We start from the raw sequence: 24784 nt of genomic DNA on the forward strand, positions 1-24784 counted from the left end.
TAGAAGGGATAATGGTATGGCAGAGCTGTCTGAATGGTTCTTCCTTCAAAATACAATATACTGTGCATCCCACTGCAGGGCTGCAAATAGAGAGGGGAGAGGGGGGCTGCTTCTTTGTCTGGCATGCTGCACTATGGACCAGGCAGAACTGTGCTGCTGATGGAGGTGGGGGTTGTGTTTAATCCTTACTTGGAGCAACTGAGCCAACCAACTACAAAACCCCTCTGGATTAGAAGGGTAAAAAAAGCAAAGAGCTCGAGTGGAGGCTTCAAGAGCATCGAGAGATGCCTCACAGCTGGCAGGGAGAAGGAGATTTCCCAGTAGATGCTGTTCGCCCAGTTTGGGAAGTTACTTAACGTTATTCAAGCTCAAGGAATGGGCCTGTGTGAACCTCATGAGGTTCAACAAGGCCGAGTGCAGGGTCCTGTACCTGGTTTGGGGCAGCCCCCAGTATCAGTACAGGCTGGGGTATGAAGGGATGAAGAGCAGACCCGAGGAGAAGGACTTGGGGTCACCGGTGGATGAAAAGTTGGACATGAGCCGCCAATGTGCGCTTGCAGCCCAGGCCAACCACATCCTGGGCTGCATCCACAGAAGCGTGGCCAGCAGGTTGAGGGAGGTGATTCTGCCCCTCTACTCCACTCTCATGAGACCCCACCTGGAGTCCTGCATCCAGCTCTGGAGCCCTCAGCACAGGAAAGACATGGACCTGTTGGAGAGGGTCCAGGGGCGGGCCACAAAAATGATCAGAGGGATGGAACACCTCTCCTGTGAGGACAGGCTGAGAGAGTTGGGGCTGTTCAGCCTGGAGAAGAGAAGGCTCCAGGGAGACCTTCTTGCAGCCTTCCAGTACTGCAAGGGCCCCTATAAGAAAGACGAGGACAGCCTTTTTTGCAGGGCCTGTAGTGACAGGACAAGGGGTAATGGTTTTAAGCTAAAGGAGGGCAGATTTATAGACTAGATCGAAGGAAGAAATTTTTCTCAATGAGGGTGGTAAAACACTGGCACAGGTTGCCCAGAGAGGTGGCAGATGCCCCATCCCTGGAAACATTCCAGGTCAGACTGGACGGGGCTCTGAGCAACCTGGCTTAGTTGAAGATGTCCCTGCTCACTGCAGGTCCCTTCCAAGCCAAACTATTCTATGACTCTATGATTATTGGACTAAAAAGCAAGACTGAAGGAAGGCATTATCTCCTGCTCAAACCGTTTCATCTCTGATACTGATTTAATGTCTCAAAAAGGAGACAAGCTCCCTGTAAGAGTGACCTCATTCTAGTTTAAAGATTGGTTTTGTTTAGATAAATTCTAGAGGCACTGGAGACCTCTGCAGTATTCACATTCAAAAAAAGGTGGATAGTTTTACCTCATAAGCTAGCTGACTCATGAAGTCTTTAAATACCTACTTTAATTAATGAGTAAATCAGCTTTTTCATCCCTCTTGATTTGTGGTATTCAAAAACATGTAAGAATAGGTAAAGTCCCTTAATATATGCAACACCATTAATTATTAGGAAGATAGAAGTTTGTCCGCAATAGTGGGGGGAAATAAGCACAAACCAGAAAGTCTACAGCTACACATCTCTATGCAGAAACCATGCAGACACAAACAACTGAACGTCAAATTGGCAGACAAATTGCTATATATAACACATGAAGTAAAGCTAGCAAAAGGAAAAGAAAAATAGGTCAAGTGTACTGTTTTTCCGAGCCTTACCCAAAGAGGTCCCTGTACAGAAAAAGTGCAAAAATGAAAGGAATCAAAGAAAAAAAAAAAAAAGGAAAAACAGCAAGAAAATTTTATGCAAAAGCTGTGAACAGTAATGAACAATGCAAAAAATCATGCCTAACAGTATGCATGGCTCATCAGAGGAACAAAAATACAAGACCAGTGAAATAAAACATTCTAAAAGACAACACGAAAAGAGGATCTACAGATTCTCCTCTACTGAAATATATCTGTGTCAATTTAAGAAATATCCATTATTTGGATGTAATAATTTATATTCATTTAACCTTTACATTACTAACGTTCTATTTATAATGTTTCAGAACAGTATTCATTTAGTAGAGACTTCCTAACATTAGTCAAGCAAACCTTTTTTTTTTTTTTTTTTTAAGTAGTAGCAGAAAAAAATCCTGGATTTTCAGCACAAGTGTTTTTTTCATGAATTTATATAAAATAGATTTCTTCCTCAATGAGACACAGAAAAGAAAAATGTGAGAGAAAACACTGATTACACATCAGCTACCCTCTACAATTCATTTTTTCCCATTGATGCGATCTGTCTTGGCCAAGAACCAGTTTCCCATAAAAATCATATAAAACTCGTTCTTCTATTGTTTCCAACAATCCTTATCAGAACTTTATTTCTAAAATGTGTTCATAGAATAGAAGATATCAGACACTATATTTATCTTTAAAATATTTTAAAATTTTAAATAGCTTTAAATTATTTAAAAAATAATTTTATCAAAAAAACAAAGTTAAAATTTTAGCCTCAGTCTCCCTTACGGCAGTACACACAAATTCTTATAGACCACTGGAACGTGGATAAATTGAAATCATTGCTCCTATCAACCATTTGCAGGCAAAGATGCTTGCAGAATTACTCTGAAATTAATTGCCTGGGATGCTTCCAGTTAATAGTCCTCTTAAAAGAAAACAGAAATGACATGAAAATGTATTTGTGCCATCACTTCATCTATAAGTAGCAAATTTTGTCCATATATATGTAAGGACCTGCAATGTTAGTAGTCTATGATCATTCAAATTTTCAGATGAGTATAAGCATAGTTTGCATTAATAAATTTTAAAAGTATCATGACAAATTATAAGTATCATGAGACATTATTAAAATTTAACACAAAGCAAGCATTTAAGAGGAAATAAAAAACTCACTTGTATGGTTTCTGAGGCAGAATACTGATTCGAGTCTTGTCAAGTATCTTCTTCAATTTATTTCTTCCCCCAACTGTGTTGGCTTTACTTTTCTTATTTACTTTTTCTAATCCTATTACCTGCTCCACATCAACAGCAAGGTCTGGGATGGAATAACGACTCGCCTTTTTAATATCACCAATTTTAGGCAGGTGGGGAGCACCGTTCCTTTTTTCCTCTGACAACCGTGTTAAGAGTTCTTTAAAAACTGCACAAGACAGGAGAAGGGAGGAAAGAAAAAGAACAAAAATGTAAAAGAAAGCTCTGTGCACCAGACCAGTTTAATATTAATCACTACAAAAACCTGATTAGGGTAATCTGTCAATTCAAGTATTAAATGAAGTTAGAGAAGACTAAAAATTTTTTGAAATTTAAAAATTCACTTTCTGTAGTATGAATCAGAAAATCAGTAAATTGGCCCAGCTCAGAATAGAAATACGGTAGATGACCACATGGTTGCATGGATGGTGTTGACAGAAGGACTTTGACTTTTCAACCTAAGGACACAGGCTTCTGCAAAATAGTAGCACACATGAAAAGAGCGCACTAGACAAAAATGAGATAGGAAAACTAACAACTGAGAAGGATGGTTTTAAACAGATAGCCAGCAACAAAAGCTCTCAGATGAACAAGAAATTATGAGCAACAGGATCAAAAAATCAGAAGTCAAGAGGGGAAACTGCAACAAAGAATAAGGAAAATATAAGAAAGTATGAGACTACTGAGACACCTCGGATGTCTGACAGGGCTGTTGCATCCGTCCGCCAGATACACAAAAAAACCTCTCAGGCTCCCTCAGCTCCATCGCGGAGAGTCATCTCTGAGGCAGAAATAGCTGATTAATTTGTGAATTAGTTCTTCAACTTTTGCTTTACAAAGATGTTGATATATTTAAATAAATCAAACAAAAATGATCTGGAGATCAAGTTACATATTCTGAGTGTGAGAGGAAGTCTCCATATACAAATGGAAAAATCATCTGATGTGCTGATTTGTAATAACAAACGAAAACCGATAATCAAAAACAAGGAATTGTAGAAAAAGTGGGAACAAGGACAACCAGCTAAGGATGAATGTTAGGGGCTAGAAAAATGAATATATTTTGTCCTTAATATTCAATCCTTATCTCCAGAGGTACACAAGAAATTACCAAGAGACTTCAAAGGCTTCAAGTAAGACACACCAAGAGAAGGGGAGGAGAGTAATCCGAGTTAATAACCATACTGTCGAATAGGAGCTGGGGGCTGGAGAGACAAATTAGATACAGATAAGAAGATGCCGTTAAAAAAAAGAAACTCTCCGTTTGGGATTTGTCGATAAGGAATACTGCATGCAATACACAGAAAGTAACTGTTCTAAGACCCTACTGTGATGTAATTTCAGTAATTGCAGTGGAGCAACAAGATTAAAAACTTAGAAAAACACAACTTCTGAAGAAATGAAGAAATCACGTTTAATCTTAAACATACCAACGCAACACATGAGATCCAAAAACCTACTGTGTGAAGGATGGCTACAGAGAACTTACACATAGAGAAACAAGTATATACAGATTGAAGAAATGCCTTAATTATGAGAAACAATTGAAATATTAGATTCTTTACTGCAAAGCAAAAAAAGAATCCCCAGGAAATAGATTTGACAAATGACTTTTGGAGATAACCTAAGCATATTTATCCACCAGTTAGTGCAGTGACATCCTGTGGTAATATTCTGCCCTACTTATATGCAATGAAGAATCTGGACCTGAAAAAGATACTTGGGGAAACGCATCACTAAATTATATCAATAATACAAGTATCCAGCAGTAAAAATCAAACAAAACCCACAAACTATTTAATTACTTAGAAGCTAACTGAGGTCCTGAGCTGCTTAAAGACTCCTTCATGACTGCTTTTGTACTTGTTAGAGGGAGAAATGAAGAGAATAGATTCAGAGCATAGCGAGATTGTTTTCACCTAGCTGGCAAGAAAATTTTTATTAACCTTGTTGCACTCATTGGTAGGCATGGAGTGAAAAAACTATAAGCAAATTCAGCAGACAGATTAAGATCACTGATCAACTGAAATTCCAAAAAGAGGCTTATTTCTTGAGAAAGGACTAAATGTTACCTGTACAAACACATTTTGTAAGTTCGCGCTAAATGGTTTCAATAGCTCCTCTTAATCCAGAAACATGTAGTTGTGAGCGTGGAGTCACTTCATATAAGACCCCATTCATAAATTTTTCTCTGCAATTATGAAGTAAGGTATTTTAAGACCTGCAAGCTTCCTTTTTCTATTCTCCCCAGTACAAAAGTGTTTCAAACAAAACTATTTTGAACTATTAAAAAAATTAGACTCCATCTAAATTACTAGAGAAATTAGAACAAAAATTGCACACAAACTTACCAAATAAATTGGTTTTCACAGTGATAGACAGATGAGTGTTATTTCTAAGGATTTCCATGGCTTTTGACAGCTGAATATTTTCAAAGTTTTGACCATTCACTTCCAGTATCTAAAAATACCAACAGGCAGTGTTATTTTTATTTAGTGAAGAAAAAGGAAACAAAAAAGAGTGTAAAAAGAAAAAGAGACGACATTTTAAAGTCACCTACCTGATCTCCACGTTTCAAGCCTGCTTCTGTAGCTTTGCTACCAAAATCTACACTGTCAACAAAGATTCCAAATCCCTTTTCTGACCCTCCCAGCAAGATAAAAGGCAAAGGGGCTTCTCGAGATGGCTTTGTTAAGGTTATCAATCTTCGTTTAGCTTTAGCAGCACAAGCAATATTTAACAGCCTCAAATGTCCACCCATTTTCTACAAGAGAAAAGCATAATGAGTTATATATAACAACAGTCTGGCTACCACCTGCCATCCCAAATTGTCAGAAAAATCCCTCACTCTTACCTCCCTCTCCAAATTGTTCTCAAATTCTTCCAGAAATCGAGTCATAGCAGGATCTCCTTCAAAATCATTGAAGTGATTGTTCACCCATAACAATACTACCCGTGTAACCTGAAAATTAATTAATAATATAAATATTTGCCAACAATACCCAGAACAGCACTAGTGCCAAGTCCTTTAACAATACCGCTCCTTAAAAATCCCTGTAAATTTCCATTGGAATCCTAAATATTATATATACACACACCCAAACCTAAGTTTACTAATATGCAATCATTTACCAGGAGAGCAGAATGAATAAGTATTAAATTTGCTTTCACTTGTATAAGCAATTGTATGTCGTATTTCATAAAGAATACTATGAGTTAAAAAATAACACTGACTGTATCAAATTTGATTGAGTAGGAAATAGAGCACAGAGGTACAAGGCAATGAGTTAGATCCATTTCTGACTTATAACAACAATTTCCTGTTCATGTACATTTTCAAATCTGCTTAATTCTTCAAGCACATGATCATAAAGCTTCCGATACCGCTTTATATTGGTTCTTGAATCTCCCAAATCTTTAGATAAGCAACCATTAACTTCATTAGCCATTTACCTGTGTAAAAGAGCTATTGTATGTTTAGAGAGGCAGGAAAAAAGAGCTATTGTGAGAAGCAGGGAAGAGGTTTTAACAGCAAATACATGCAATTCCTTCAGTTTACTACTCTTCCTTTCTCTCTTCCCCTACTCCCCCCAAGCAGCTATGATTATCAAAATTCAGAAGGATCTTAGCTGGTATTTTACAGTTTGTTAGGAAAAAAACCCTAAAGGAATACTATCAATGTTATTGAAGGTAAAGCCACAAAATAAGCGCTGCATTTTTTAAAACTATATGCTGCCACTATAAAATTTTATCTTAGTATGCAATTTGACCTGGAACATCAGCAGCATTTGTCCTGACAAAATAAAAGAGTTCTGATGTTTTGAATTCATATTGATTCACACTACCTTTAAAAAGCTCCTGAATCCAAACAGTTGTGCTACTCAAAAGTTATCTTAAAGATACAGCTGCATTTCTTCTGTTATGCTGGGAAAGCAAGTTAGCAGGGAAAAAATCTCTAAACATTTCAAAAACTAGAGCTTAAGACCAAAATCTCATACAAATTTTAATCAGCTAAAGCTAACCCCCGTCCGTTCTTCGCCTCTGCACAAAATCTAAACCTCTGCAGCCTCTTACGCTAAAGGGGTGATGCCAGGCATCCAAAACCAAACCCTGCCACTCTCGTATACAGTTTCCAAGTAGTTTGCCTTTTATCCCAGAAAAGCAAGTCAATTCAGAAAAACTGACAAAATTCATGACCAAACTAATCAAGTACTTCAGAACCCCTTCAGAGTTCAGGTTTCTACCAGGAGGCAACTGCACAGCACTATGTGCTGCAGCTCCCAGCCACAGGGATGTAGGCTAGAGGCAGCATTTCTGACATATTTGAGATTTTTCCACCTTTGAAATCGAAGATGAACTTCTTTTCTGTTAAATATCTGCGTTGTTTTTCATTAATGTGGATGACGCTGGAAGATCCAGACAAAGTCTGGTTAAATTTAGGCTAATTGCAGATTTTTAAAATTGGCTGAGAAGTTGCAAGCCGTACCAGTGAGTGCAGTGACAGCTTCAATACCAATGCTGCTTTCACAGTTGGGGCTTGGTAACATACCCAAACGACACTGTGCTGGAAAGGGTTGAACAGTGACTTCCAGAAGAACGCCATTACTTGCGTCACAACCAGGAACAGGATTAAAAGAAGATTAAAGCTGTAAAGTCAAGTACCCTACTGCTGGGCAAAACCATCAGTGAGGTTGGATCTCAGTTGTCCCAGCCTGATTACTACGGAGTACTGACCATCCTCAGGAAGTTTTACTCACCCCTTTCTTCCCCTCTCCTCACTACCTATCAGCCCCTAATAAAACCCAGCCAAAACCTTTCAGATTCCTTGTTCCCCACTTGCTTATCACCGCTTGACCCAAGCTGTTCTGACTTTTGCCTTTTTGTCAGTGCTACTCAGTGTCAGAAAGGGTTGGTTATTGAGACGGCCGAACAGAGAGCTGCTCTGTTTTCAGCCCTGATAGCAGCAACTGTGCTTGCTCATGCTTTTACAGAGGCTGAGGGCATCTATCCATGGGAGGACAAGAAAAATAAGTTTAAAGATGAACTCTAGTATTATAGCTCCGAAGCTGTAACAAGCCTATGCTAAACAATATTAGCTGCAAAGCCTATCCTCTCTGCCAAATGCAAGATCCTTCCTCCGAGGCACAGATATACTAGCATTTCAAGAAGAAATACCCAGATTTAAATAAAAGTTGAAAAACAAATTTCTCTTTAACCTTATTGACATAATACCCTTGGTTTCAAATTTGCAAAAACCATCTGGAAATTTTTACTATTTTTTTACTTATGAGAACATCATATATACAAGACAGTGAAGCACAAGTGAATACAAGCGAAGCACAGTATAGCCTCAATAGACAGTGCAATCAGTGTGCCAAAACGGGATATACAGGGCCTTATTCTTCCATCATGGCAGTTTTGTTTAAGGAAGAGGATGTTTGATTGCCTTCTGGTGTTTGGGATTTTTTTTTTTTTAATGCTGTGTAAAGGCTCAACAGATTCTTAACAATGGCTATATTTTCTAGTGTTTTATACAAAAATAAACTATCGCAAAATCTTTGCCAAGTTGTATTAGCTAGTATTATGTATGGAAAACACAGAACTTAGTTATATGCTCAAATTTCAAGACACAATAGAATTCTATTGAATTATATGAAATAAAAACACTAACTATTGGAAAAAAGCTTTCCCTATACTTACCAGCAACTAAGTTATGTTGTGAAAACACAGCAAGATCAAACATGGTTAATTTACCTTGCCTGAACACATTACTACTTAAGTAAAATACAATAAAATAAAGAAAAAAGATTTTCATAGTTTTATCCATATATTCTGCATTTAAAATACGTCACCAGCTATTTGTGTCTTATTCAGTTTAGACACTCCCTCTAAAACTTATTTTGTTCTTAATAGCCCATGTTTCAATGCAAATGCTAACAGGTATATAATTCAGGTGATTTTAACCTTATCCCTGAGGCTGGGGTCATTGAACCACTCCAACAACTTCTTGCCCACTTCCATTGGGCTGGAAAGAAAGGTCCGATACGTCAATAGGAAGTCTTCTATAAATGTTGGGTCTACCACAGAATGTTCTTCCACCAAATGCATTGTTAACCTTTCAGCTGTTCCCTATATAAACAAACAAACAAACCAACCTTAGTTATTAAGACAGATTTTCCATAAATGCATAAATGCAAATTTGTTTTCTCGTAACATCCTGAAGATGTATTACACTAGAAAGAATACTGGCATCTATTAACCGATGAGGAAACACAACAGCTTAACCATTGTGGTAAGAAATGTAAAAAATTTCTGTAATTGAATTCTGTAGAAATCACCTAGTTATCAATATACATAATTGTAAAGAGAAAACCAAGAAATATTAACTGTCTGTTTTCAAATAAGTATTTTTATAATATGTATCTCCACTAATCCTGGACCTAACTTGCCAAGTTAAGAAGTTTATAGAACACAGACTTTTGCAAGATGCTCCCTCTTTTGCTTTTACCTTGATGACAATGTGACCTTTTCTTGTTCCAGTGCGATCAAGCTCCCTGTGCTCCTTCACCATCACAATCTCCCCCTCCTCTTCTACCTTCTGCATGTTCTTTTCCACTTGATTGAGGATGCGGCAATAATCTTGCTGGGCTATACAAACAAACTGGAAAGAATCATCACGCACCAGTATTAAAAAGTGAAGTCTTCAGAAAAGCATTTAGACTTCAGATGCAAGTACTCTATTAATAGAAAAGATAGTTTCTCAACCTGCAGTGAGCCAAATTTGTCTTTCCAGCAGTTCAGCTGTAGTAAGCAGATGAATACACAAGCACACTACTTCCACTACAATCTTGCAGTTAGAGACCAAGATTCTTCAGGACAAAATGATTTAGCAATATCAGTCACTTTTGTTTAGCTGCTTTGACCTCCTCTCTGCTGGAGATGAAGCCCATTATCCCAGCTGGTGTTTTTTTCCTCCCATGCAGGCTTTTGCATGGTATTTAGAAAAGTTAAGAGACTGAAGGGAAAACCTAGCTTTTGGGGTTTTGCCTATTGCTATTGTAAATAATTTTCATTTTTCATAGATATTATTAAGAAAACTAACATTTATTGAATTCCACGAGTGCAGGCACACAGAAACAAATTACTTCCTGATTTAAAGCATACAGCAGGAAAAAATATTTACTACAATCATCCGCTCAATCAAGAATAAGTGCAAGACTAAATATGTGAAGAATATTCCTAGCACCTACACTATGCAATTATAATTAAGACCACACACTATAACTTAGAAAAAAACCAACTGTATACACTATGAATTGTCTTCTATAACTTGTTAAAAGGTTTGTACCTTCGTCTTTTTTTGGGCCAAATACTCAGGATTAAACTGCCATCTTATACAAACTTGGGCATTTAACTGAAAGGTGTTAAAGGTTGCAATCAGAAGAAACACTGATTTTAAAGTTGTTAAATTATCATGTACGTACTTAGGACAAAGGCATGAGATTCACAGAGATAGTATTTTCTCCTGCATTCTTCATAATTCATTTACATATGTTTCCAGCAGCTACTAGCAGCTGAAACAGAACTCACACAGTTTGGATTTGTTGCAAAACATTATCCTAACACGATAAAATTTATGGCCTTTTTGGAAGTCAGATAGGCAAACCAAAGCAGGCGTCTACATTAACACACATTTAGACCCATTTCAAAGGGTCTAATTCTAATTTCTACTGGAAGTTAATTAGTCATCAGGACCAAGCAAAATGCTTAATCCACCCAGGGCTTGGCTATTATCTTCTGGATGGGAATAAGTAAATAGCAACCACATATCCAGGTTAGGCTAGTAGTTTTACGCTGTGAGAAGTGTTCCTTAAATTTGACTACTTGTGTTACAGCAAACATCAAGGCATTTGCCTTGAAAGGCTAGATTGGCTGAAACTAGATTTTTTTTTTACTCAAACCATGGGACAGAAAGGTTGTATTACTTTAAGATTCAGTAGCTGAGTTGAGTAAGGAAGAATGGCTGTTGCCTGTAGAAATAAAAAAAGCCTGTAATGGCTAATGGACCTTGAGATCCTAAGGGAAAGTCTGAAGCAATGGATATATTCAACAGGCTGTTGGGCCTCAAGGTCTGGAGAAAGCATGCAGACAAACCTCTTAATCCAAACTGATGAAGAGAATTTAATTTCCCAGGCTGTGGGTATGCAGGAGCCGTATTTCCCAGGTATTGTAAAGGGTTACACACTGGAGATGTTACATATATTCAGCTTAAGATAAAACTGTGTCTGGCTACTGAGTTGCATTATGCCTATATGTACGTGATTTTGCGTGTATTACAGTCTGACACACTACCTGGCAGTCATCCACTTTGGTTCTCATCACTCCTTTCATATACTCCTTTTCCATGGTAGGGGAAACACCAAAACTGTTCCCCATGCAGAGTATCTCTGTTCTTCCATCAGGATACGTCACCTCCACTGAGCCATTCAAAATGACTGACCAGGAATCCAGCTACAAATCGAATGTTGCAGGATACGTGAAGACTAAATCACTTAACATTGTAATATCATACTATATATATATACACAAACCTTACTATTCTTCCAAAGGAAAAACATTTATAAGCTAGTTTACCTTAAATGTGCAGCTATTTCCAGCTCAAGAAAACTGGAATACTATGGTTAATTATCATGTTAAGAGTTTATGTAAGACTGTAAAAAACCTGAAAATTTAAAAAAAAAAAAAAAGAAAAAGAAAAAATATGGTTTTAAAATACCAGTTAAACACTGAAATAAACTCCCAATATCAGCTCCAATAGGCAGGAAGCACTTTGTACATTATAAACAGTATTTTCTTATGCTTTTATTGCATAAGAAATGTTGTGCGAGTGCTTAAACAAAAGCTTTCAAACTAAGGCAGAACAAAAAGAGGCATAATTTACCTGATCAATGTTAACTTTTTCTTTTTTATTTTTTAAGCAACAAGAGAGGACCTTAACCCTGTGGAATATGGGACATCAGGAGAGTCCAAAGTAACTTCTACTGACCTCTTCCCCATCGTTTAGTACAATAGTTCCTGCTCTCTCCACAACTGCAAACACCATTACAGCACAGAGCTCCCTCCTCACCGACATTGTCATGTTGGCAAAAGCAGGCAATTGATGCATGAATTCCAGTAGTTGTTCTGAAGGAGAAAAAGCCCACTGAGTTGTGCATGTCAAAACAACAAGCCCAGCAAAGACAGCTCTTCAGCAAGATGCCCGAGGCTACTTAAGCTAAAATGCTGCACAATCATTTCTGTATACTAATAAATCATGTACAGTGGCCTGTTGTAATTACTGGGTATTTTGTAGACACAGACTGGCTGGTCATACCATCAATAGAAGCCCTGCACAGTAAAAGTCAGCATAATGGAAGAATTGTAATGCAACCAAGAGCTCTGAATACAACCAATGAAATTGTAATACTCCAGCCAGCCAGGGCAGTAACTCCATTAAGACGATGATAGGCCTATGTAAAACACAGCAAGACATTAAGAAGGGAAATTTCACAAAACTGAGCAAGTTTATTGGTAAAGCCAGCCCTTCCTAGGCTAGATTTAAGAGTAAGCTGTACTTGATCTGGTGAATTCACAAAGTTCTCCTTGGATGGACCGGACAGAGCAGGATTACTGTCTTTAAGTGACTACTATTGCTCTGTCTTCTGCGTGCACTGGAGTTGCACTTGTACTCAACAGTGAACTTCTCCCATATTTCTGCTTTTTACATTGTTTATAACCATAGAGAACAATTTTTCTTAGTAGTCCTGCTGAGGGATTGTATACCCTAAATGCTAGACATTTTTGCATTCAGCTTGATCTAAAAAAATCCCATTGAAAGTATTCAATAGGACTTCATCTTTTTCCTAAATTTTTATTTACTCGATCCCAGAATGGTTGAGATTGGAAGGGACCTCTGGAGGTCATGTGGTCAAACCCACCTGCTCAAGCAGGGCCACCTACAGCCCCGGATGATGCCCAAATGGCTTTTGAGTATCTCCAAGGAGGGAGACTTTACCACCTCTCTGGGCAACCTGTGTTGTGCTCAATCACAGTAAAAAAAAAGTGTTTCCTGGTGCTCAGATGGAGCCTCCAGTGTTTTAGTTTGTGTGCATTGCCTCTGTCCTCTCACTGGGCACCACTGAGAAGACGCTGGCTCTGTTTTCTTTACACCCTCACTCCAGGTATTTGTAGGCATTGATGGGATCCCTCTGAGACTTCCCTTCTTGAGGCTGAGCAGTCCCAGCTCTCTTCCTCATATAAGCTCCAGTCTCTTAATAATCTGATAATCAACCTTTACCATCATTTAGTCATATTTTGACAAAATAAAAATATTAAAACCCAGGCAGTGAAACATATTAGGTTAGAAATTGTAGAATTTGAATTCTAGTTCTGCTTTGCTTTCAAAGTACCAGCCTATACATAGACTTTGTACACAGCAAACTAGTTTGACTAGATGGACATTTATGTAAAGGTCTTAATGGCTCCAATGTTTAACACCAATGTGTATCTGTGGTTAAAAACAGACACCATGTCAAAACTTACAATTAATAAATTTAATGCGATAAGCATCCGGTGTTGACGTTAATGTTGACTTTTCCAAGGTTCTGTCTGTTTTCCAGTATACAATGATGTTTACTTCATAAGCCAGTTCTGATATCAATTACAAGTTGAAGCTTGAGATCTAAAGGGCCAGCAACTAACAGCTTTCACCCATATCATGCATGTTTTCCTCTTCTTCTTTGGCTGTACATATTCAGTGGCTGAATTTGTGGCATTTATGAATCACATTACAGAATAAACACTAAACTTATCAACTACAAAAGCCAATGATTAAAATAAAACCTCAGACTCAAAAAATAATTGTTTTTGGTGAAGGGAAACAAGTTTGACAGTATGTTACTACATTGCAATACTTACCAATGTCATCATCTGTCCTGTCTATTGGGTCTTTCTCCAAGCAGTCTCTAACAATATCCCTACTCATCAAAGGATCCGATGCCCTTTCAATGTCTTCTTCATCATCATCATCCTCAGAATCCACTGCTGTCTCTGGCAAGCCACTGAGATCCATATCACCAGCCTCACTTTCTGTAGCCTAAATTCATGTGTAAACAAATTACAAAAAAAAGAAAACATTCAAGCGTCTTCTTCACTGCTACAGTTTTCTAGTTAAATATACAGAAATTAATATCACCTATCAGACCACTCAAATTCACTCAGTATTTTTTATATTGCTTTTTTCTTTACATATCTTTTTAAAACAGCTAAACATTAATCAACTCAAAACCATTGTTTAAAAGGGCTTTTAACACTTTCAATCGGGCACACACAAGCAGGATTCAACATACATTAGTTCATCAGTAGGTCTTGGGGGAATTGAAGGCAGTTTATATTTCAAGGAACAATTTCTTGGGTATTAGCTGAATATATATATTTTTTTTTAAATAAACAGCTCAAACCAGTTTCTGTTCCTGCCCCAACTTTACATTTTCAGACACTTAGAAATGCAATGTAATTTTAAGTAGACAGTTTTGGGAAATAAGTACAGCATTGAAACACTACAGGAATTTTGCTATCTCCCAGTAACCTAGGACTGTATTTTCCTCTTACAATTCCAGTTTAACATAGTTAAATATGGCTTTCATTTGTTGATAAACTGCGTAAGTATTTACATATGCAGAAAAAAATGCAAAGTCGCTGCTTAAACATCACAGACGGACTGCACAGAATATCTACCAAACTTAACCTCCTTTAAATTGTATTAAAATGGAGGAAAACATAGCCCATAGATAGCCTGAGGTCATTAGAATAGCACCTAAAGATAAATACATTTTAATGATTCAGTTTTAAGACCTAACACTTAATAAAGCCCACAAACATTTGTCTGTCACGGCTGATAAAGCTGTTTTTTCTCAAACTGATTTAATACTACAGCAGCTGCCAAGGCTCAGCTACAACCATTTCTAAGGAAATGCAAGCTTCTAATGAGCAAGTTTGAAGCCACGGCTTGAGAAATCAAATTTCACATGCCTTATAGGGCTGGTTTGTTTCTGAGACTCTGGAAGCACACAACGTATTCATGACTACTTTAAAAATACCACATGGGGCCAACACAGCTACTAAAGCCTGTTTTACCGATCTGTCTCTCACAGTGGTAAAAAACCCCCACCCAGAACTAGGTCACCTTCCAAATACAGAGAAGGTAAGACAAATTATGTTGGTATTTTCGTAGAATCATCTTCCCTATTCCTGCCTCACTAGCTGTGGCTGACATCTGTTACTTTAATGCCATTATCCACAGCCACCTTATGAATGGTAGCATACGGCTGGAGACAGATTCAGGGCAGCTAGTGTCGGTCTTAAATGCTTCTGTCCTACAGCACAACACAAGCTTTGTAACAGGGTCTTGTTAATATAAAAAGCATAACAGCACCTATACAATATTCGAATTATTCTTCATGTTGTTTTGTGGTTTTGTTTTTTTTTTTTAAAGAAAAAATGCTGAGCATTTCTCAAGCGGGATGAAGAAGGATGTTACACTGGAATAGAAACAAATCACAAAAATGGTGGCACTGATTGCGGCATTTTCATTAGCAGTCTTACAGCGCTTAACATGCACGCTCCCTGTGATATATTTGAAACAGTTGCTCTAACTCCTCTTACAAAACAGCCTTCTTCAAAAGTGACTGATGGAAAAATTAGTGACGATGAGTCAGTAGACACACAGCTTATGACACCAATCTGTCAGAATCAGAAGTCTCCAACAGTGACAATTCCAGTGACAGTGCGACAGACTAATCCCGGAGTCAGTTTTGCAAACCTCCCCATTACCAACAAGCACCCTCCTACCTGCCCAGAACAAGCTCTCGCAAAAGCATATCGGTAAGATGAATGCAGAACTAAAATTACTCACGCGATGCTAACATCCACAAGAAAATTAGAGATATTGTACAAAACTGATTATTAAAAGACAAGTTATTTGACTGTTTTAAAACAATAAAACAAAACTGAACATAAGTCAAAGCTCTAGTATAAAGAAAAGTTGATGTTATTTAAAAAAAATTCTCACACAAATTAAATGCAATTAGGTATTCAGAAAATACTTCAAAAATACAACTGAAGGTTACATGTATTTCCTGAAGCTGATCATTTTTTACAGAGCTAATTAAATCTTTGGCAACAAAGTCATTGGTGGAGTTGCTAAAGCAACTATTTCTTATTTGCTAGAAAAACATAAACCACTGCTACAAAGAAGCTCAGCATTGAATGCAACAATTCAGAGAGTAACAAAAAAATTTATTAATTTAACTTTAACCTTTAAAAATAAACCTCATCTTTTGAGAAAACAGTACTTTTTTTCCCAAGCAATTTTCTGAAAAAATTATGATTATGCAAAAGTTAGCAAAGGAACACAAACACAGCCTTTCCACATAGGCAATATGCATTCGCAGTAGTAAAGAATCAAACAATTTATCCCACAGGGACTCCTTCTCAGTTTATATATGCAAAAAGTTTTGCGTGAGTTTTACTACATTGTTAAGAATAATTGCATCTGTCTCCATGTTAAAAGCACACACCAATTTATCTAAAAAAAAAAAAAAAAAAATTGCAAATCGCTTCTTTAGGCTTAGCAGCATCATGTATGACATTGAAGATGCAAGGTCCTCCATTAAACTTCATAACCCACCTACTTCGAGTACTTTTCTGCTCCCTCTAGAAAAATGAAGCATGTCCACACAGGAACCCTTAGTTATGAAGCAATAGCCAGGCATTCGTGTAAGACTAAAGGGAAAACATCGATTTGCTCCTTTGAGGACAGAGGTTTCCTTATAAACCTCAGCAGTAGAAAATCCAGAACACAAGATGAATACCCGACAGAATTTGTATGACAGTCGATCATGAGGCTTAGAGATTCTCAGGGCATTTAATCAAAGATGAAATACTCCTCAGAAATGAGTGCCTTCATATGTGCATGTTGTCCTTTGTTTCTTGGGCAATAAAAGAAATCAGCTTCACTTAAATAAATCTAAAGAGATTGCATGTAAGAAAAATGCTGGTTGCAGTTTAATGCACAAAAGAATGTCTCTCTAAAGTCTGAATACCGGTTGCAATGAAAATTTTCTTCACAGTTGGAAAGGTGGCATGAAATATTTGTTGAAGCTTTAAAGGAATCACATAAGGACAGCTTAATATTTTATTTGTCACAGGACCAACAAGAAAGTCAGGAGACTTAAAACAGACATTTTCAAGCCTGAGGTGAAGAGTTATTTCACATTTGGTACCTATGGAGACCTGCCCAATTTTAAGCAGTGTCTATAAAGGCCAATATTGTAATAATACAAAAATGGTTGTTCCAACTGCTAAGGATCTCCAAGACCAAAGTCACGCCGAGATTTGTATAATAATAGCTAATTAAACAAATCCCATGAAATAACTAGGAAAAGGTAGAAAGTAAAGGAACCTTGTGTAAATTTTCCTCAGTTAGCCTTTCGTTCCTTGACTGATTGTAGGGGCGGGGGGGAACCCACAGTACTATCATTCATTCCCGTTAGGTCAAACTGGGCAGACTGGGGGAAGACCCTGTTGGTCCTTTTAGACTGGTATGAGAGGCAACTGATTAAGGCCAACTCTACTGGTCTTTCATTTTTTGGAGGTATCATGCACATTGACGTAATGAGGGGGCTGATGGACTACATGAACAGCTAAAGAAGATGACCTCCTTTAGTGCCTCATTTCCTTTTCCAACTAATTTTTGGGTGTCTGTTGAGAAAAAGATCAGAAGAGGCCAAGGGCGATGTTGGCTTATCCAACCGATCTATACCTTTACAATCAAGTAACTCTCCCTCCTGTATTACAACTGCTTCATCACCCACACCTGCACACACATAGCACCCTTAGTAAGGGAAAGAAAGTGGGAAGATTTGGAGATCTGCTTGCAAGATGACTGGCCCTGTTTTAGGTGGCCTTCATGGTTTTCTTTTCCACATTGGTTTGGGGAAAAAGCTTCCAGCTGATCTTAACAATATAAAGAGAAAAAACTAGGAAATCCTTAAAAATTAACCACATTAACTACTGATTTCTTAGTATGTTAAACAGAATATCTTTGCCTAGACGTATTTTTATTTTAAGCACTTTCTTTAGGACACATTAAGAAAAAAAGCCACAAAATATCAAATAATGAATCCCCTTCGTGACTATGTCACCACCTAAATCAACAACCTAAAATCTCCAAACATACCAGAGAAAAACACTGGGGGGGGGAAGAAAAAAGCATAGAAGACACTTGTTATGCAAACCAGAAATATGTTCACTGTCTGCTGCAGTCCTTCAAGTCCATGAAGCTAAGAAAGCAAGCAGCCAAGCTCGGCTCAAAAAAAACACTCCACCTTATTTTTCAATCATTGCAGTTTAAAGGCCAAAAAATAAACTAAAAAATGAAATTCAGAATGTTTATTACTGAAAACTTTTTTTTTTTTTAAACTTCATAAGATATAAGCCTATACTGATACAAAACAGCAAGAGCACTGGCACTACACCTCTCATGAAATCACTTGCAAGAGTTCCATTAGCTTGTAAGATTTCCTCCTGTCGTTATATAGGCACGTTGGATCCAGCTCTTCCAGAGAGAAAACATAGCTGGGGTTTTGTTTTACATTAGGTTTCAACTCACCGCGCAAAAGTTTATCATATAGATAAATTGCTATGAAATTCAATCCATGCAATTATAATACGTATTTGTTTGTTAAAGAGTCATCATATGTATAAAAATCAATTATAACTATTATATGCACATAAATCATACATAAATCTAAGGTAGTAAAATTATTTTTGCGTATTCTACTGACATGAGTGCAAACGGCCATGAAATACTTTAAAAATCCTTCAGTCTAAGCTTTTTACTGCTCTCTCTCTTCTTCTTTATTCTTTCATTATCTACTACAAAATCTACAGCACAGCAGCCCACATCTGTCACAGGAGTCAGTCTGAGCACTTTTCCTCCCTAGAGATGGAAAAATGCAGTAACCCAGACAACTCACGCCAGGAACAGCGTCCTCTCCTATCGCCAACTAATTGCCATTTTTTCAGAGCGGAGCACTGTTTGCCGAGACCGCAGGCATACAGAACAAGGACTCTCAAAGTCACTCCTAGGCTGTTAATTGCAGAACAGGTTAGAGGACCCAAACTCACCAAGACTGATAAGGTCCTGCACCGGACTTAGCCGAAACTGAGGGGGGAGGTCAGCAGGACCCAGTTTACCGGAGCCGCGTCAGGCGTCCTGGCACTACCCAGAGCCCTGCACTGCGGAGGCTGACACAGTCGGAAAGCCTGACAGTCTTAAGGTAAAACCTCTTTAGTTTGCATACAGCGACTTAGGGGCAGGCTGCACAGACTCTCTGGTTGAGGGATAAAGGTTTGGGTTCTCTCAGGAAAACTTTCTGGAAGGTGGGCCTTTTTTCTACGAGTTACCGTATCAGACTTGTAAGAAAACAAAGTTGACATCTTGAAAATTTCCAAGCAACACACACATCCTGGGAGGGTCTCGGAAAGGATGTTCCCGGTTTCCTGCACCGCCGGGAGTATCTGGGCAGACTGCAGGAGGGCACGTAGGGCCGGCAGGAAGCCACCGGCCCGAGGACAGGATAAGGCAAAGAAAGGCTGGCAAAGGAAAGGGCTGAGCCCAACACGATCCCACCTTCCCAAAACAGGGAGGGCAAATAACACTCCTTCACAGGCTTAAGCCCCCTCGCTCTCAAACCTGGATCATCATCTGGTAATATATGACAGGTGTGACATTCAGGAGCATATAGGAACAGGTATATGCTTCCATACAGGAAGCCTTAGCTAAGCATGAGAAGCAGCAGGGAATGACCTTCTTTGCCAAGTCAATACGAGACAGAAGCAAAGTATTGTTCTTGGCAGACACAAGCAGGCACACCATCTAGTAACATTCAGCATCCCTTTCCTCTCCAGTCACGCTACAGAGTTAGTCACTTCATGAAGTTATTTCCTAAAATAAAAGTAACAACATTTAAGGACCTTACTGATTGGCACCTGAAATATTTTCGAGACTTGGGTGGGCTAAACACAAAGGATTATTTATTTTATTTTGGGAAGTACTTCTTATCCTAAAAGAAATTCTTTCATATACAACATCTGACAAACAAATTTAGTTACAGCATTAATATTTCAAAGAAATATTCTCAGCTCAATGCTGAAAGCATCTGAAGGTTCAGCTTCATTATTTATTCAAAAAATCTTAAAAGGCCATGAACGTATTTTCTCTGCAAACTGCTGCTCTTACGGCTACAGACCTAAAACTTACTAGGATGCAAAACATGACATATCATTACCTCAGATTTCAACATTAAAGATCTAATTAATAGTATTTTTTTAAAGAAAATATTTCTTTTATTTATGAATTGCAAGATAGGATGGCAACATTTTTAAATCATTGCTTTCTGCTTAGCCATAATGAACACAAGTCCACCCTACTGAACAGAAAAATCCCATTATACACAGAACATGAGAATCAGAGGAACAACAATACTGAGCTTTGCCTAAGACCTATTAAATTTGAAGCAAAAAACCCCATGTGGATGACTTGGTTATGGTTTACTGTTTTTGAGTAAACACTTGGGAGAGAATTAAAAGGCAAACAATTGAGAGAGAATGACTGATCCAATTTCTTGGTTTCAAAAAGTACTTTTGTTTATTTAATCCTTGACTTGAAGCTACAGAATTCAAATTAAAGCCGTTTTGTTTTGTTGTGGGTTTTTTTTTGGCGGTACTTTAACCTAACTTACCATTGCTACATTACATTCCTTTATGACCGAAATTGAGGCCAGAAATTAATGATTTACCACAATATGAGTCATCATTAAGTCAAACAATACTTGCTACCATTAAGTTAAGTTCAATAATTTAAGACTTTATCAGTTTCCACAACAGAACTTATCAATTAATTTTCTTAAGAAATGTTTCTTCAAGTTTTAATTGAAGTTGAATTGAATTCAAGTTTTAATATTAACACAAAAACATGGGGTTACATTGCACAAGACATGCTCATATTTCTCAGTGTTGATATGGACATAGTTTATTTTAACAATTACTTTGACATTGTACAATTAAACAGTTCTCGATACATCTGTGCCAAGACATCTTTACATGAGGTAGTAATTGTAGGTTAATTGAAGAAACCAGATAATATTTTTTAAGCTCACCAAGAATGGATTATTTTTTTAAATTAAATTTAAAAGAACGTTTAAAAAGTGTTTGCCATGTAAATACTTCAGAAAGCCACTAACTTTTTTTGAACATGAACCATTCTGTTGATTCCATTCTTGCAAAAAAAACGTATCATGGGAGTCATACACCAGGTTGGTAACTACATAAAGAAGTATTCCTCCGACATTTCTGTTCAGTTATTCTGTGGGTTGTTTTTTTTTTTAATTTCATAGAAATTCAGTGATCCTTTCCACAGTTATGAAAGTTTTGCTGAAAATCTTTGCAAAAATTTACTTCCAAATTTTCTAGAGAGTAACTGTATGACTATGACTACATGCCACCTACAACTGTGCCTCTAGAGGTACTTGTTATTTTTATGCTAATGTGAAAATCTTTGGAATGCAAGGTATGAACATCTATAGAAGACTTGAAGAACAAAGCTGATTTTATATCTTCTTCATCCTCACAGTTAAAAACCTAAATGCTATCAGAAAGTAATCCTCTCTTCAGAAGAAATTTTAACAAACATACTTGACTGGCATATGCTATGCCTCAAGTGTTCAGTTACTTTGACATTTTTCACAAATATAAGCCTTTGCATTATTGCACTTACTTTCTAAACTGGACTGGGACCTTTTCATAGCCTATCTTCTCCAACAGAAAAGCCTACATGCTTATTCACCTGAAGCACACTACATGTTACAGCTATGCTCACAACTGAACTTGTATGTATTTGTACAGATGATGCTTTTCCCGTTTTTTAAATGGCTACATTTGCATTTTTAGAAGCATCGCAAACAAACATTATTCCTCTTCTAGTAAACAGTACTTCATGTAGAAGTAGTCTCGTTCATTTTTTTATTATCATTTTGATAACACAACATTTTAATTACATTTCATTCCTTTTTTTCAGAATAACAAATTGCTATACTTTCCTATCAGGACAAATCCTCTGACATTGCAAGAACGGTAAACACCAAGTGAAGGATGTAGACTTCCTCATTTTACTTTACTCAGATTTTTTTCCAGTTTATATTTAGAGGAAGCAGACATACCCCCAAGTGCTCTAGAGACTCTCTGGATCAGTGTCACAGTAAGTGTCTCCAAACTCAAGCTGCTCTAAATGAGGAGCACAGAGAGTTAGGGCAAGAAGTCCCCTCAGAAGTATTAACAACTTAAAGAGTTGTCACCAGTTCAGCCTCCCCATCTCTCCCAGGACAGTCAGGAGAGAAAGCATTACCGAGAGGCTGGCACCAGCTCTCTGCAGGGTGGGGAAATTGGAACATGCCCCTCAAGTCAGGCCAGACCAGGCAGCTCACTGCATACTTTTTTCTCCCTGCCACTAGATATGTTCTAGACTTTGAAGCCGACACAGCTAAGAACTGTAAAATACAGCATCAAGAAGAAAAATCCCTCACATTACAAGGTCCTAAATCTATAGTTTTGAAATTCTGATCCGTAAAGACCACAGCCGATGTTACACGTACGGCAAATCAGACAGACAGAAAGACGAGGTGAAGTGCTGGCAACAGGAAAAGAATCTCTTTACATCATGGGTCCCACCACGGACGTCTGCTGGAGAGGCCACACAGGCCCTCCATGCTGAAGCTTAGGAAAATTTCCTCCCCCAAATTACATAAAAAAATTAACAAAGTGCCATCCTGAAATGTTGTGAAACACTACACCTCTACATTGCTGACTTGGATCCCGACAAGCTACGGCAACACACATCAAGTCGCTGCGCTGCAGATTACTTGCAGAGTTTTCAAACATCAGATCTAGTACATGGCAAGTAACACCCTGAAATTATTAAAATTCAAACAAAAATTAGGTTTTCTGAAATCTATTGAGCGCTGCTTCAGACACAAACTGACAACAGGCAATAGCGCGGGCGCTCAGATATTAACGTCAAAACCGTTGGCAATTGCACCTCCCATCAGCATCCATTCCAGTCTTACCTGGTAGATATCAGAAAGGCTGCTGCTTCCTGAATCACTAGTGATGCTACATCCTGAGTGACTAGATGAAACGTGGGTCACCTGTGGGTGGAGACTGTCAGTAAGGTGCAGCTTTGTGAAATCTGCAGGAAGCTACAGGTGGAGCAGAAAAAGCATCATTACAATCTGAGGTAGATACACAGCAAAATGACTTTAAATCATTTATGGTCACACTTTACTCTCTGCCAGTACCAAGTATATTAAGAAAGCCACTGAGGCTTGAGAATGCAGCATAGAAGTTCGAGTCTTACAGGTTTTTAAATTCATGCAGAGGTCGGCAAAATACCACCAATTGCTGCAAATAGGAGAGATTTAAAAAAAAAAACAAAACACGAATCTGAGGACAAACACCAGTGATGCAATAAGCCTTATGCCAAAACTGGTCAGTATCTTCCTATGGAGTTTGGGTAGCATTAAAGCACATACGAATAATGTGCTAGTTTTAATATCAATGGTTACCTGTAGAATGGGATTAACAGTGAGTAAAGTCACATAGTTAAAAAAACCCCAAGCACTGCTTTGGCTTTGTCTAACACTTTTGCTTCCGAAGTTGAAAAAGTACATTACAAACAAGTAAAATCCAAGGCACTGAACTTTGAGCCAAATAATATGATGGCAAATAGGAAATACGGGAAGACTGACGCAACTGCCAAGAGCTACAATCCTGAAATGAGTTTGCTCACATGCATTGCTGAAGAACAAATCAAGACAGTACATTTGATCTTTTAACAATCATCCACGAAGATTGGAGAGGTATATTGTTACTATAGCTTTATGCACACAGCTCCCACGAAAATCCTTAAGAACTGTAAATATTGCCAGCTGCAGAAAGTGAACTTTGATAAAGAAAAGTACTTGCTGCCTGAAGAAACATTTATATGCTATTTTCAGGGGCAAATTACTCCTTTCTCCAAGAAGCTTGCACCCCACTGCTAGTTAACAAAAGTAGGTTAATGTATCAATTCTGGTATGCAATAAATGCTTCAATAATTTAAAAAAAACTTTGGTCATTAATTTTTTGTTTGTTTGTTTCAACTCAGACAAGGTAGATACTAGCTACGGAGGTGTGTTTGTACCAAGAATGTCATACACAGTGTGTCCATCCATGTCAGTTATGGATGCTGCCTTGGCGTTACTATCATTCTCCCTGGATGGAAATGAAAATAAGAGTTCATTCAGCATTAAGATATAACAGGTCGATCAGTATAAAAGGTCATGAAAAAAGTCATCTGCAAGTCACATGAAAGTGTGATTGAGAAAATTATTAGCTCTGTATGGTTAAAGGTACTGAATGATTTTGCTGCTGTTTGCCTGGTTCAAGTCTGTTTTATGGAACATGCTCGGAAAGAACCTTGGCTTTAGGATTTATGGTGAAAGCATAGACAACTGGAAACCTCAGTCTTATTGAGACTGACTGGCATTTCCTATTCTGAAATCCTGAAAAGGATTTCTTCCTCATCACAGCACGACTACATCAGCAATAGCAAAAATGGCTACATTTTAAACAATTCTTTCTTAATACGTTACCTGAAAGAGGGTTTAAAAA

The 24784-nt window shown here is 37.7% G+C and overlaps 1 protein-coding gene across 2 annotated transcripts in view; it reads right to left on the reverse strand.

Annotated features, from left to right (window-relative positions):
- Positions 1-24784, reverse strand: part of RAPGEF2 (Rap guanine nucleotide exchange factor (GEF) 2) — a 134206-nt gene that overhangs the window by 26665 nt on the left and 82757 nt on the right. For both annotated transcript variants that reach the window (XM_010290754.1, XM_010290755.1), the window contains 10 exons: positions 23200-23331; positions 13934-14111; positions 12024-12160; positions 11330-11488; positions 9486-9638; positions 8942-9106; positions 5832-5939; positions 5538-5741; positions 5329-5437; positions 2900-3146 (listed from right to left, as the gene is read on the reverse strand). In XM_010290754.1, the coding sequence (XP_010289056.1) occupies positions 2900-3146; positions 5329-5437; positions 5538-5741; positions 5832-5939; positions 8942-9106; positions 9486-9638; positions 11330-11488; positions 12024-12160; positions 13934-14111; positions 23200-23331 (1592 nt within the window). The remainder of the gene's footprint in view (positions 1-2899; positions 3147-5328; positions 5438-5537; positions 5742-5831; positions 5940-8941; positions 9107-9485; positions 9639-11329; positions 11489-12023; positions 12161-13933; positions 14112-23199; positions 23332-24784) is intronic.

Source organism: Phaethon lepturus, unplaced genomic scaffold (assembly GCF_000687285.1).
Source record: "Phaethon lepturus isolate BGI_N335 unplaced genomic scaffold, ASM68728v1 scaffold6397, whole genome shotgun sequence".
NCBI lineage: Eukaryota > Metazoa > Chordata > Aves > Phaethontiformes > Phaethontidae > Phaethon > Phaethon lepturus.